The 14327-nt window shown below is 50.3% G+C and overlaps 2 protein-coding genes across 5 annotated transcripts in view; one reads left to right on the plus strand and one right to left on the minus strand.

Annotated features, from left to right (window-relative positions):
* STRA8 (stimulated by retinoic acid 8) overlaps positions 1-3340 on the plus strand; it is a 25015-nt gene extending 21675 nt beyond the window's left edge. Inside the window, exons 9-10 of the mRNA XM_012642749.1 lie at positions 897-1008; positions 3266-3340. Coding sequence (XP_012498203.1) covers positions 897-1008; positions 3266-3340 — 187 coding nt within the window. The remainder of the gene's footprint in view (positions 1-896; positions 1009-3265) is intronic.
* Positions 3341-10504: 7164 nt separating this feature from the next.
* LOC105809017 (solute carrier family 23 member 1-like) overlaps positions 10505-14327 on the minus strand; it is a 50721-nt gene continuing 46898 nt past the window's right edge. For all 4 annotated transcript variants that reach the window (XM_012642775.1, XM_012642776.1, XM_012642772.1 and 1 more), the window contains 4 exons: positions 13966-14130; positions 13602-13710; positions 13409-13504; positions 10505-11872 (listed from right to left, as the gene is read on the minus strand). In XM_012642775.1, coding sequence (XP_012498229.1) covers positions 11634-11872; positions 13409-13504; positions 13602-13710; positions 13966-14130 — 609 coding nt within the window. In that variant the 3' untranslated portion in view covers positions 10505-11633. The remainder of the gene's footprint in view (positions 11873-13408; positions 13505-13601; positions 13711-13965; positions 14131-14327) is intronic.

Here is a 14327-nt window from a genome sequence, read left to right on the forward strand (position 1 = left end):
TCAGGCAAACCAGACATCAGCATTTGTTCCTTCTTTCCTCCTGCTCCACCCAGGCCTAGACAGACTTCGGGAAAAGATGGGATAGCTTCATCCTCTCCAAAACTGTGTGCAGTTTCATTTTGCTGAAACTGGCTGGAAGCAGACATTCCTATTTCTGTGCTAGGCTTGGGCTGCAAAGACAACTTTGTCGAGAAGCTGCCAAAGTGTACTTGCCAACCAGCATTTAGAACTCCCTACCCTGCTCATAGAGCAAAAAACCAACCTATTAAAAATGGTTTTTTCTCCTTCCCCTAGAAAAGGCAGGGGTTGCTGCCAGAGGGGTCCTAAGCTGACTGTGGGACCTCTTCCCAGGAGCACGTGAGGTCAAAACGCTGGCTGTCCTAAACAGCTCACAGCCGCTGCGCCCTCAGGCCCCTGTCACACGGGGATCTCCCCTTGTTCCAGGAAGAAAACAGGCCTCCTTTCTGCACTAGGGCCTGAGTTCCATGTTAGGGTCACTGAGCAGGGGCATCTTAGGGGATTGAACTCAAAATGTACAATGTCTGTCCTGAGTGGCCTCAGCAGCCGCAGTGGAACCAGAACCGTAGGGGGTCGCTGTAGGAGGTTGACTCCGAGGGGTAGAGGAAATCTTGCTCCCTTTTTCCAGAGGTCACAGCTCAGAATACTAAATTAGGGAACAAGAGCCAGTCTCACCATAATCTCGATTTTTCCAGAGAGTCCAAACATGACATTTGAGCAGAGGCAATGCAAATCTTTCAAGAAGAGGTCTGGGCTGTTCGAGAATTTTAAAATGCTTAGTTCACACTGTAATCCAGATATTTCAGGGGGGAAGGGAAGCAGAGGTGAAAGATTAAGATCCTGAATACTTGCTATTTCTTCCTTCTTTCTGTTGTCAGTTCAATGTTTGCCAGCTGCAACGCAGAAAATCCAGAGGAAAACTTTCAGCTCTACATGCAGATCATCAATTTTTTTAAAGGACTTTGCTGTGTTAATGCCCAGTTAAAACAGGTAGGACAGAGCAGAGTGCGGTGAGACCTCTGCCCACCTCCCTTAGGATGGCAAAAAGGGCTCTTGAGGGGGCCCTTGCGGGACCTCACCCCAATCACACCATGAGGGGCCACTGGACAGAGACATCCTTTCATTCTCTCTGGTCTACTCCATGGATGGTCAACTGCAGCCTGATGCATCCTGTAGAATAGAAGACGTCTGGGGAAACTGAGGAAAGAGACAAAGGGATGCCCTCCAGGGCAGACCTGGACTGGGAGCCCTTTGAAGCTGGGACCTGACCCCAGGGGCCCTGCTCTTAGCAGACATTTGTAAATGTTGCGTGAACCAATGATGACATCTTTCCAAAAGGCTGGGCTGTTCCATCATCTTCTGAGACCCCAGGGTAATATTTACTGTCAGCTTTTGAAGGATATTAATTTCTTCTTCCAAAAAGCTGACTGTGCCATTTATGATGACATGAGTAGTGGGGGTCTTGGTCAGGGGGTCCATTCCTGGAAGCTTTCATGGGACGGCGGGGGCTTATGCCTGAGCCGCCAAGGAAACAGGCCCTTTCAGACCCTTTTGTAGCCATGGATTTTCTCTACTAATATAGCAAAATACACAACTGTTTATTTTAAAAGGCAAGCTATAATAATAGCAAATGTTTGTCTAAAAATAATTAGGACACCTGTTCAGTAGGCCGAGGCATAACTTGACCCTTTTCTCACTAATTCTTCATTTCCCCCTGCCAGGGCCACTTTGAATCCCCCCCTTGAAGAGAAGATCCCTTCCCTGCAGCTTGTCACCCCCTCCCACCAATCTCTGGGCAACCATTCCTTAGAGCAGCTGTCCCCAGTTTCTATTGGACACTGTTAAATTAGTCTACTTTTCCAAGACTTCGAGAAGATTAAAAGGATAGTCTGCTTTCCCTCCTTCCTTTCTCCACATATGGCAGAAAAGAGAGAAGAAGCAAAGATTAGAGTGTCTGTACAGAGCAAGGCCCCCAAGAACCACCTTGTGGCCTATTGGAAATCCAGGTTCCTGGTGCCTCAAGATTCCCATTGAGTGCCGTGAGAGCGGGGCCCAGGAATCTGTATTTTGAACAAGCTGTCCAAGTGGCTCCGGGGCAGGAGGCCTTGGGCTTTGACAGATTCCGTTGTAAAGAGGGAAATTTCATTCCCACCCCCAGATTCTACCAGTGTACAGGAAATTTCATTCTTGTCTCTACCTTCACCATTGTCTTCTCTCAGAACAAGGGGCCCATGTGATTGTCCTGGATACCATGTGACCTGACACTCTCTCTCTCTTTCCCCGCCCCATCGGGAGAGCATGGTGAAGCATGCAAGGCCCGGTTTGCAGAGGTCATCGCCCCACCAGACGTCACTGTTGGGACCAGGTCCCACATTCATTAGATGGTTGACTGGGGTTAGGGATGCTGCCTGGGGCCCACTGGGATCAACCCTGATCTGCAGGGATAACAGATTACAGGGGTCATTTTCTGCTGGGGTGGGGACAGGCAAGAAGAGCAAAAACACAGGAACATACTTTTAGGGGGAGAGGTAATGGAGACTCCTAAGAGGTTGGCTGGGGTCATTTTAAATAGAATGAGAAACCCTTGCTAAGCAAACATAGTGCTACTTCTTAAAAAATTATCTCCTAATAGGTACCCCATATATATGGCATAAAATTCAAAACTTATCAAAAGATATACAATGGAAACTTAGTCTCTCTCTTACCAGTGTCCCTGGCGTACTACCTGGTACCCTCCCGCAGAGGCAACTGCCATATACACTCATCTACAGATATTTACATATTTTTTCAAATACAAATAGTAGCCTACTAGACACATTGCTTTGCACTTTGCACTTTTTAAAAAATATATCCCACAGATAGAGAGCTATCTCCTTTTATTGAAAAGACGGCTGCATGGTGTTCCATTGGTGGGTGCACCATGATGTGATTTACCGTCTTCTATTGGGCACTTGGATAAAGCTTTAAGATTTCCCTGTCTTTCTCATGAGATCCTGGAAATTCCTGGGATAGGAAAGAAGCTAGTTCTACTATATCATTTCTAGAGGTCACAGAGTGTTGAGTGAAATGGAAATGGGACCTTCCTGTGTCCTTACTTCCCAGCTGAAGCTGGAGATGAAAGTGCAGCTGAAGAGATGTGGGGTAGAGACTGGGGCAGGCGGGTAGACCCAGGTTTGGGGGCTTTCCTATCTGCCTGGGGCCCAAAGCCCTTGGGTAAAAGGAAACCTCTTCCCCCTGTGTTTTGCAGGAACCAGCCCTTCCCATTGACGATGAGATGCTCATGTTGAGGTGCATGGAGACCTTTGATGATGAAGATTTATAATGCAGAAAGGCTGAGAGGGGAAGAGATGAGTGAGGGTGGGCAGTTCCCAAGTTTGAATGTTAGTAGCTTAGGTTTTACCTGCCATGGCCTCTGGGACTGTTTGGAGTGGGCTGTCCCAGAAGCATTGTGATGGTTTTAGTTTCTGATTATTATAAAGCATAAGAGAAATGTGGCCCCGTGTCAGTCTTTCGGGGTGTTTGGTATAAGGGACTGGCCTGCTCCAGGGCATGCATCCACTGTGCTCCTACTGTGGGTGTACCAGGTGAGTGGAAGCCCAGGTCACAGGCCTTTCAGGAGGAGGACAGGCAGGATCTGTTCCTGGAGGTGGCATAACACCAGGTACTTTCAGCATGTCCAGGGCACAGGGCCATTGCCCTGGTGGGTTCTACAAAGTTCTAGAGCTGCCTGCTCTAGGAGCCCAAGAGAGTGCTGACCTCCACTCTATGCTATAGGACAGCTGGGTGGAACCAGATACATCTGCTGTTCCTGGTAATAGAGACACCTGCCCGGGAGCTGCAGTGAGATCCCAAAGTTCCAAGCATTTCTGGTGAGGCTTCTGGGCAAAGGGTGCATAAGCATCCCTGGGCCAGCATGCTGGCAAGCATGGGGCTGAGTCCTATGTATCAATTTGGCTTGGCCACGGCACCCAGAAATATGGTCAAACATTATTCTAGACGTTCCTGTGAAGGTATTTTTAGATGAGATTAACATTTAAATCGGTGGACCTTGGGTACAGCAGCTGACACTCTATAATGCTTCCAATCAGTTGAAGGCCTTAAGAGAAAAAGTCTGACCTCCCTGGAAGAAGAGGGAATTCTGCCAGCAGACAGCCTCTGACTCAAACTGTAGCTCTTGCCAGCCGGCTGGCCCACCCTGCGGATTTCAGACTTGCACTTCCACGATCACGGGGGCCCATTCCTTAAATACCTCCTTATCTTTCTGTATCCACACACACACAGACACACAGACACACACAGACACACACACACACACACACCCATTGGCTCTGTTTCTCTAGAGAACCCCCAATACACTGGTGTGCAGAGGGAATGGGTTTGCCTGGCCCTGTACAGTGTACAAGTCATAATAACAGCCTCTCCCCTGACATGCAGGTTACGTTTTAGGATCCAAACCCGGTCCTGTCTGATCCAAAGCCCCAGCTCTTACCGTGCTGTCCTGTGATGCACCAGATGACCCTCGGGGACTCCCCCTGGGAATACCTGGGGATTGGAGCTTTGCCCAGCACTTCACAGCTTACATATGCCCAAACCCAGGGGGCAGGTGGAGGCTCTCCAGGCAGCTGGGCAGGCAGCGCAGGCAGGAGTAGCCTAAACTCGTGTTAGAAAGAAAGGAAAGAGGAACCCCGGGCCTCAGGTCAGCCATAAACCCAGCTGAGTGGGAGAGAAGAAATGAGGCTTTACAGACGGGCCTGAGCATAGTAGGCCCTCAAACAATGTGAGCCAGCTCTAGCCAGCCCCTCTTTGTGCCAAGCCCCACCGTGATGCTGTTTAGTCCAAGGCTGCGACTTTGTTCCTGGTGTGGCATGTGCCAGGGGCCCCAGGTCAGAGTGGACTTCAGCAGGATGCAGAGGTGTCCCTGCTCCTCACAGCCTTGTGTTGGGGTGATGTCCCCACCTCCAGGCCTCAGCCTCAACAGCCTTCTGCTTCCCTCCCCCACTCCAGCGGGCCTTGCTGGATATAGGCACGGCCTGGGGTAGATTTATTACATAAACTACCCTCACAGGTTCTCATTCCCCTGCTCCCCGCAGAGCTCCCATACCAGGCGGGTAGCCTCCCATATCTTGACCAATGTCTTCCGCTCTCAGGCAGTGCTGTATCAGGCAGGGTTCTGCAGAGACACAGCACAATAGGATAGAGACAGAGACATCGAGATTTATGTGAAGGAATTGGTTCACACAATGGTGAGGACTGCAAGTCTGAAATTTGTAGGACAGGTGGGCAGGCTGGAAAACCAAGCAGGAGTTGATGCTGCAGTCTCGAGGCAGAATTTCTCCTCCCGGAAACCTCAGTTCGCTCTTACGGCCTTCAGCTAGTTGAGTGAGTCCCACCCAGGCTATCTAGGGCAACCTCCTTAATTTGAAGTCAAGGGATGGCAGATGTTAACCACATCTATAAAAATGCCTTCACAGCGCCCCCACAAATAAGTGTTTGAGGAGATAACTGCCACTATAGCTTGGCCAACTTGATACATACCCCTTGGGGACTTTTACGTTGTTGTTATAGCAGCTCCCCAGGGAGGCCGGGCAGCCAGCATTACCTCCATTTAGCAGATGAAGAAATAACAAATTGGGCTGAAGCCCAAAACCAATTAACAGAAAAGAACCACAGATCCTCTCACCTCCAACTATCTTTTTTCCCCCCAATAAGTTAGCGAATGGGGGGCATCTCTGTTGTTTGAAGGAGAAAGACACAGAGAGCTCCAGTCTGCCTAATTCTTTAGAATCAGGACGTGGAAACATGAAGCCAGTCTTGCACAGTGTGGGCCACACGCACCATCTCTAGGCCACGGCAGGGATGCGGGGACCACGGAGGTTGAGGCGGAGGCAGAAGAGACAAGAATGGACTGGAGGAGGGAAGCTTGATGAGCGCAGATTGTGTGATTGTGTGGGCGGGGTGGTGCCTGGGCTGAGCCTGACTCTGGTTTGGGTAACTCAGTTCCACATCATGCTGATTAAATCAAGCCAATTACCCCATGCCTGTCTCGTCAATTAGCTCTTGTCCACCAGCTACTGGAGGGGAAGGGGCACTTCTCCAACATTGACTCTGAACAAAACAAGCCTTTGTGCTTTTATGCAAATGTCAGAAATCTGTCCCTTCTACGTAAGCTTCTCACAAAACTGCCTTGTCCCTGAAGCTCTGAAACCACGAGTTCTTACAGAAAAGGGCAGCTCAGGGAAGCCGGAGAGGCTTATCCAGGACAGGCACCCAGAGGTCCTCTGCTGCTGTTCATCCTTCTGTGGCTCCCTGGTGACAGCACATTATGGGAATAAAGCACAGGAAAACACACTGAGAAAACTGAGCCTGGCTAGCTGGCAGCTGTTTGGGGAGAACACAGGGAGCGTTCTGAAGTGCTAGAGGTGTCAACCAAACGAAAAGAAATAAAGGGCAGAATTGGACAGGATTTGACAAGCTGCTGGGGCAGAGAAGGGGCGGGAGGGAGGACGGGCCTGCTCTTGACTGGTGTGATTCATCGGCTCTTCTAGAGCAGCTGAGGCCAGGTCCCAGGTCTGCAGCATATTTATAACGGCATTTTACACAGGCCGGACCCTACTACTTTAAGTCACCCTGCCACACACTCCCAAAGATCAGGCTTTTTTTCTAAGACAATAGAAATAACAGCAGGTGTATATGCTGGCATAAATTATTAAAAGAAAGAGAAAATTTGATGATGCGAGAGCGGAGACCTGCATTGAAATCCTTGAGCAGAATTCAGGGAGCAGCCTCTGGAGCACACGGAGGAGCCAGCTTTAGGGAGGCACCAGGAGCTCATTCCCCTAACAGGAGGGAAAGCTGAGGACAGGCACAGAAGTTGGAAGTGGAGAGGTGCAGCTGTTGGTACAAGTCCTCTCCTGATTGCTTCTCTACAGATCTCTCAGTGAAATAAGAAGCTGAGAATCAGGATCAGGATGGAGGTGGAAGGGGTTTTAGAAGACAGAAGAGAGTGTGCAGTGGGCTTGGGAAAGGTGGCCTGCCCGCCAGGCGGCACTGAGGGCCCACCCGCATGAAGTCCATGGTCATGAATCTAAAACCAGTCAGCTCAGTTGTGTGGTTTCTCCAGCGATGTTCAGCCACACAGGTGCAGGCACAGAGTAAGTGAAGAATTGATTCTCAACCATGTTCAGGTTTTGCCAAGAGAATGTGATGAAGAGAGAGCAGACCGAGGCATTAAGAATGCAAGAAGGTGATCAGTGTGACTGACCGTAGAATGGAGGCTGGCTAAGGAGGGAAGAGAGGACAAGAGGGAGGTGGGAGGACAGTAGATTCAGATCCTGGAAGGTTAAAAGGTTATTGGACTTGGGAGACTAGAAGTAGTGAGCTGGAAAAATAGGAGGTGGTGGTCAGAGAATTGCTTGAAATTGAGGATGGTAGGAGACGCAGCTATTGGTAATCCCAAAGCCTAAACAGAGATAAGGCCACAGAATGAGGAACTGAGATAAGCAAAGTACCAATTACCGTGGAGCTCAAGGAACTGGGAGCGCAGGATGTGGGAGCCATAGTTCTAGGGCTATGAAGTCACCAATTGCTAAGACAGGATTGTTGGAGAGAAGGACAGTAACATCCTCAGGGAAGGACGGTCTGTAGATGCCAACAACAAAAAGGTGCATAGGTAGAAAATCCGATGGTGTGAGGTTCAAAGCAAAAGCAGAGTAGAAAGGTCCAGTAGGATCTGGAATTAAAGTTCTTCCCCATTCCTCACTATCCTAAAGTATTAATTTTTGTTTGTTAATCAGCTTCTGGTAGAGTTTTGCAAGGGTTACATTTCACACATGTATATTATCTAACTATACAGTGAAAATAAAAATGTTTAGAGGAATAGCTCATCACAGATAATGTAAAAATAATTGTCAATATTTTTTGTGGGCTAATACTGCAAACTACCTTCTAAGAACAGATTGGACACATCATAAAATCAACACAAAGTACTTATATTAGGAATGAAAGACTTTTTCAAAAGAGCAGAATTGACTTAGAAACTTCATCAGCAAATGGTGGAAAAAAATACATGACTTTTCACCAACTAAGGGTAGATGCAAGGAAGGTATGTTCTGTGAAAGCAAGGATAGTGTAGACTCTGGGCAGTGTATTGAGAAGTGTGGAAGCCAACACGTAACCAGGAAACCCTACTATGATTGGGAACAGTCTCAGCTTCATGGGGAGAAAATTTATAGTCAATAAAGTGGACTTTAAAGGCACATCAATTTTCCAAAGTATAGAAGATCTTCAGGCTTGTTTTCTTTCTTTTTAAAAATTTTTTGTAGAGATAGGGTCTTGCTATGTTGCCCAGGCTGGTCTCAAACTCCTGGACTCAAGCGATCCTCCCACTTTGGCCTCCCAAACTGCTAGGAATGACAGGCATGAGCCACTGAGCCCAGCCTATGGCTGGTTTTCTTAAGGAACAGCTGCCATACTATAAAGTAAATGCTGTGATCTGAATGTGTCTACCCAAAATTCATATTTTAAAATCCTAACCTCTAAGATGATGGTATTAGGAGGTGGGGTCTTTGGGAGGTTATTAGGTCATGGGCAGGGTCCTCATGAATAGAATTAGTGCCCTTATAAAGGAGGCCCCGGAGAGATCCTTTTCTCCTTGTGTTATGTGAGGTTACAGTGAGAAGTTGGCCATCTATGAGGAAGTAGACCCTCACCAGACACCAATTGGCCAGTGCCTTGATCGTAAGACTTCCCAGCCTCCAGAACTGTGAGAAATAAATTCACGTTGTTTACAAGTCACTCAGTTTAGTGCATTTTGCTATAGCAGCCCAAACAGACCAAGACTGTAACCAATACAGTAGATCCCCCTATCTGCAGGGAATGTGTTCCAAGACCCCCAGTGGATGCCTGAAGATCAAGGAGAGTACCGAACCCTATATATACTATGTTTTTTCCTACACATGCAGACCTAAAGATAAAGTTTAATTTATAAATTAGGCACAGTAAGAGATTAATAATAATAAGATAGAACAATTATATTAATGCATTATAATATTTTAAGTAAAATAAGGGTTACTTGAGCACAGGCACTGAGATACCACAACTGGTCTGATCACCAGGAAGGCTACTAATGACTGCCAGGCAAGTTTCATCTACAGCATGCGTTCACTACACCAAGGACGAGTCGGGTCCCAGGCAGGATGGAGCAAGATTTCATCAGGCTACTCAGAACAACATGCAATTTAAAACTTATGAATTGTTTATTTTTGGCATTTTTCATTTAATGTTTTCAGACCTCAGTTGACTGCAGGTAACTGAAAGCAGGGAAGGAGAAACCGAGGATAAAGGGGGACTACTGTATAGAATTTTTAACCAAGGACTGTAGTAGGTTGAATAATGTTTCCCAAAGATATCCATATCCTAATCATCAAAACCTGTGAATATCACCTTATATGGCAAAGGGACTGCACAGATATAACTAAGTTAAAGATCTGGAGATGGGGAGCTTATTCTAGATTAACTTAAAAAACTTCTTCACATGGGATACCCTGAGCTACCACATCCTCCGTGGGAGGTTTTGGTAGAGCCAGTGGGGAAGGCTGTCTTTTTCTTTTGCCTTTGCAGTCACCGTGGAAGGCTGTACGCCAGGTGTACAAGGTCAGGGCTGGACCTGCAAGATCTTTGCTTCCCTTTAGCATTCTTCTATGAGTCAGAAGCTTTTACAGGTATTTTCATCCTGGATCATCTCTTGGGATATTATCTGTTATGTTCCTCAAGCACGCAGGGTACCACTACTCCCGTAGTACTCCAGGACTGGCTGAGCAGATTCCATCTCAGTGCATCATTCAAGGCTGTTCTCAGGAGTATCACGATCACCATGGTCCATTATATGACAGAATTCACACTCCACCCCCCACTTCACCTCCTCACCCCCTTCAAGACCGACATTCCACTTGTTAAATGGCAATCCTCCTTCCTCCTTGGAGCCACTGTATTTTGAGGGACAGCAACTGGAATTGTCCCAGGAGTGGGGTAGAGTCTGTTCTTCTCCCTGAGGTGCCTCACCGGCAGCTTTGGAGGTGTCAGGGCATTGGTTCAATACACCCCAGGAATGGTCTTCAAGACTGGCCACTCTGAACCCATCACCCGATAAAGATAGTTGGAATTAAACATCCCCACTTGTGCGAGTTTGTAACTGCATGCACTGAAGGCCATCTCCTTCTTCCCTGCCAATCTTTTCCCCTTGGGCTTGTGTTTCCACCACACAGAATACCTGGAGGGAATCCGGGGTCTAACGGATCTCACTTGCATTCCCACCTCTGGCTCAGTCTCAGGGCTTCTCCCTTAAGAAATCCCATCAGTTTGATTTTTCCACCTGGAGAAGTATTCCTGTCTCTATATCCCAAAGCCAGGCCTCAGGCCCCTCCTGCCCACCTGGTGACCTCTCCCACTTCCAGGGTCACTTGGATATTGAAAGAAACCTGTGGCATGAAAGGCTATTGGAAGGTTTTAATGCAGGAGCTCGGGGAGGGAAGGAAACAAGGCTGAGACTACCAGGTCTCCAATCTTCTCACCCCTGCCTTCCCACACACACCTGTCTCTATGGTGTCTGCACTCAGAGCAGGGAGGTGTGGCTTTTCTACCCACATTAGTGACAGAACTGTACTTAGTGGACCCCCCACACCACCCCGACTTCTAACACACAAGAACACACACCCTTCCTGCCCAGGAAATCACCAAGCCTTGTAAAGTAGGTTACAGGAGCCAACTCCACCCACCCAATGTCAAGCAGAGATGGGTGAATGGTGGGGGTGGTGGGCAGGAGAGCCCATGCTGGAAACAGCCTCTGGAACAATGTCAGATGTTCCCCTTCTCTGCACCCCAGCAAAATGTCTCCCCTTCCTTCTCCAGGAGGAGGGGTTTGGCCAAGGAGGCATAGCGTTCTTAATGGGGAAGGAGGTGTTGAGAGAGGGCATGGATGTCTTTTTCTTGCTAGTAGGACCCAGTGCCCATCAAAAGGCCAAGTCATAAGACTGAGTCCCCTAGGGAAACAGTGGAAATTTCTGGAGAAGCCCAAGGTAGCAGATCCAGCTCAGCTGCCCAGCAGCCTGCAGTCCACTCTGGTAGACAGTCAGGGGTCTGAGCAGGCTAAGTCCAGCCCTGCCACACCTGGGCTTTGGCTCCCGGCCCTCCCTGGCCTGGAGGGGGTTGGAGCGCCGGGAACCCAGAGGAGGTGCAGGAAGAGGGGGCGCTCCCGCCCGGCTTTGGGGACGGGCCCAGAGAGGGAGGGGACAGCGAGGCCACAGGCCCCCTGCCCCCTCGGAGAAGAAGAGAACCATTCTGTCCCTTCTCAGCAAACAGCCCCATCTCCAGCCCTGCCCTAGCGCAGGCCTCTTCCTCCCAACACATCAAATACTGCCAAGAGCGCGTGTGAAAGCAGGGAAAGTGTGGACACCGCGACACTCTTGCCACGCCTGAGGCCGGACGCGGTGACCAAGCGGCCAGGTGGGAGCACGCTGGCCACGATCTTGCACTTCTTCGGCTGCCACCAGTGCAGGTGGGGGAGGCGCGGGGATCCGCCCGTTCCGGGTGGCGGGAGGGTGTGTGGAGAGGGGCGGTGCTCACATCCTGGTCTCTGAGGCGTCCTGGGAGCAGAGGGTGAGCCGGCTCTGGTCCGCCTCCGCCGCCGTCCCCACGGGTCCCCGCCGGGGCCAGAACGGGAGGCGCTGGAAGAAGGGGGACGTGCAGAACTTGGTGCCAACCCCCCAGGGGAGAGCGTAGACCTCCGAGGCCTTCAGGGTCTCCTCAGACGCCTCCTGCATTTGATTCCACACCACAAGGCCTCGCTCCTCCTTACTGCCTGATGGGGGAAATGAAGAAGTCAAGACTGGACCCTGATGGCGTGGAGGGGACTGGAGCAGGCCTCTGGCGCCCCCTGCAGGCACCCATGAGGCCTCCTCTCAGAGCCCCTGCACTGCGCCCTCCTCCCCCCAACCCTCCTCCTCCTCCCTCCCCTCCTCCCGATCTTCCCAAATGCGCCCATCAGCAGCAGCAGGCAGCCTGCGGGGACAGTCACCATCCTGCTCCCCACCTGCAGCTCCAGGGAGATACCAGGGAGGTGGAGAGCATCTCCTGGCCCCGTCCCCCTCTCCCTCCTCCTCTCCCTCCTCCTTCCCTCCTCCTTCTCAGCCTCCAAATCCATCTCAAGAATCACAGCTCAGCTCAGCTCAGTTCACCGGGCATTCTCTGAGCTCCTACTGTGGGGCTGACACCATGCCAAGCACAGGGGTACAACCAAGTGGGAACCACAGAGCTTTCCTCAACTCCAGGGAGCAGGCCTGTGCACATTTAATGCTTCTGGAATGCAAATGCATTTTACATTTGGTAGACAGAAGCAATGGGGAAAACAGAATACCATGGAGCAGGTGCTAGCATAGAGGGCCTTACGAGGGCTGTGGAAGGACCCAGAAGAGAAGAGAAGATGGCCTTAGATGGCTCTTCCAAGAAGCCATCTGTGAGTGGAGCCTCTATGCTCCTCGCCTCCAGCCTCCTCAGCACTCACAGAGTCATTACTCCTCACAGCACTCACTGCCCTGTATTGTAAGTGTCTGTCATCTTGCCTCTCTCCCGCATTAGCCCATGGATTTCTAGAAGGCTGGGGCATGTCTTACTTTTCTTTGTAGTCTCAGTACATAGCGCCTAGTACATAGAAAACTAGTCTCAATGGTTGTTTTTTAAACGAAATGTGAACGAATGAATAAATATTTGTGTGGTCTCCCTTTCCAATTAGACTGTAGGCTGTAAGAGAGCCAGGACTGAGTCTTTTTTCTTTTGCTTCTGGTGTATTTCCCACTTTGGGGTCCTGTTATGGGCTGAATTGTGTCTCCTCCTGCACCCAAAATTCCGGGTGAAGCCCTAACCCCCAGTAACTCAGAATGTGACTGTATTTGGAGCTAGGGCCTTTAAAGCGGTGATTAAGTTACAATGAGAAATAGGGGCCCCAAATCCAGTTTGACTGGTGTTTCTATAAGAACAGTAGGTTGGGACACATTGAGAGGTATCAGGGATGTGTGTACTGCACACAGAGGAAAGACCCAGTGAGGACACACTGTGAATGCGGCCGTCTGTAAGCCAAGGAGAAAGGCCTCAGGAGAAACCAGCCCTGCCCACACCTTCATCTTGGACTTCCAGTCTGCAGAACTGTGAAAGATAAACGTCTGTTGTTTAAGCCACCCAGTCTGTGGTGCTTTGTTATGGCAGCCCTAGAAAACTAACATAGGCCTAACACTCCACCCAGACCCAGGGCCCAACACAGCCATCGGGGCCCAGGAGCTCTCCAGGTGGCCCAGATGCTGTCTGCCCACAATGCCACCTCGCGGGGTGAGGCGAGCCCTACCTGGGATGGTGTTGTCCAGGAGAAAGCCCAGAAATCCACCAACAAACATGCCGGTGGTGAGCAGCACCTGGATGACCTGGTCCAGCTGGAGAATCCCTAGAGTGGAGACAAAAGTGACAAGCTTGAAAGGACCAGGGGCCCCACTGGCTCTGCCCCTGGTATAGTACCAGTCTGGAGGGCAGAGAACAATCACCTGTCTGGAGCATCTTGGGGTTCTTGTTCACCCAGCTGGGAACGGCGAGCCCACAGTACACGGAGAAGCCAAAGACAAAGAGGTTCCTGGATGAGTTCATGTCCACGTACTGCAGGAGAAAGGCCCCGGGGGTGGGCATGGGGCCATCAGCACCTTTACTGCTGGTGGCATCCATGCAGTCACTGTTTTTGAAGTTTGGATGCTTCTGGCTATTTCTTTCTTCTGTTTGGGAGCCGATGTGGTTTCCGGGACCTAAGATTCTCCCCCTCTCCTGCTCCAGCCCCATACCATCCCTCCCATTCCCATGGCTCCTCTCAAGAGAGGCAACACAGCTGCCTCTCTAAGGATGCCTCGCCCCCCTTACCTGCAGATTGGAGATCCCCACGGCGGTGATAAGCCCAAACATGATCAGGAACATGCCTCCAATCACAGGGCTTGGGATGGTGGCAAACACAGCCCCAATCTTCCCAAACATGCCCATCAGGAGCAGCACGCAGCCCGCGGCGACAATCACCATCCTGCTCCCCACCTGCAGTGCCAGGAGACGAGGAAGGAGGGGGACCAGCTTCCAGCACCCAGGGGCCTCTGCCCCATTCCCCACACCTCGAACATCATTGGGGTGGACCCGCAGGAACAGCACCACGAAACCTGCAACAGCCCCTTCTGACCCCAAATGGGGCTTGGGAAAGAACAGGGCGTGACCTCTGCGCTCACCTCTCCACTCTG

This window comes from Propithecus coquereli, unplaced genomic scaffold (assembly GCF_000956105.1).
Source record: "Propithecus coquereli isolate 6110/MARCELLA unplaced genomic scaffold, Pcoq_1.0 Scaffold186, whole genome shotgun sequence".
In the NCBI taxonomy this organism is placed as follows: domain Eukaryota; kingdom Metazoa; phylum Chordata; class Mammalia; order Primates; family Indriidae; genus Propithecus; species Propithecus coquereli.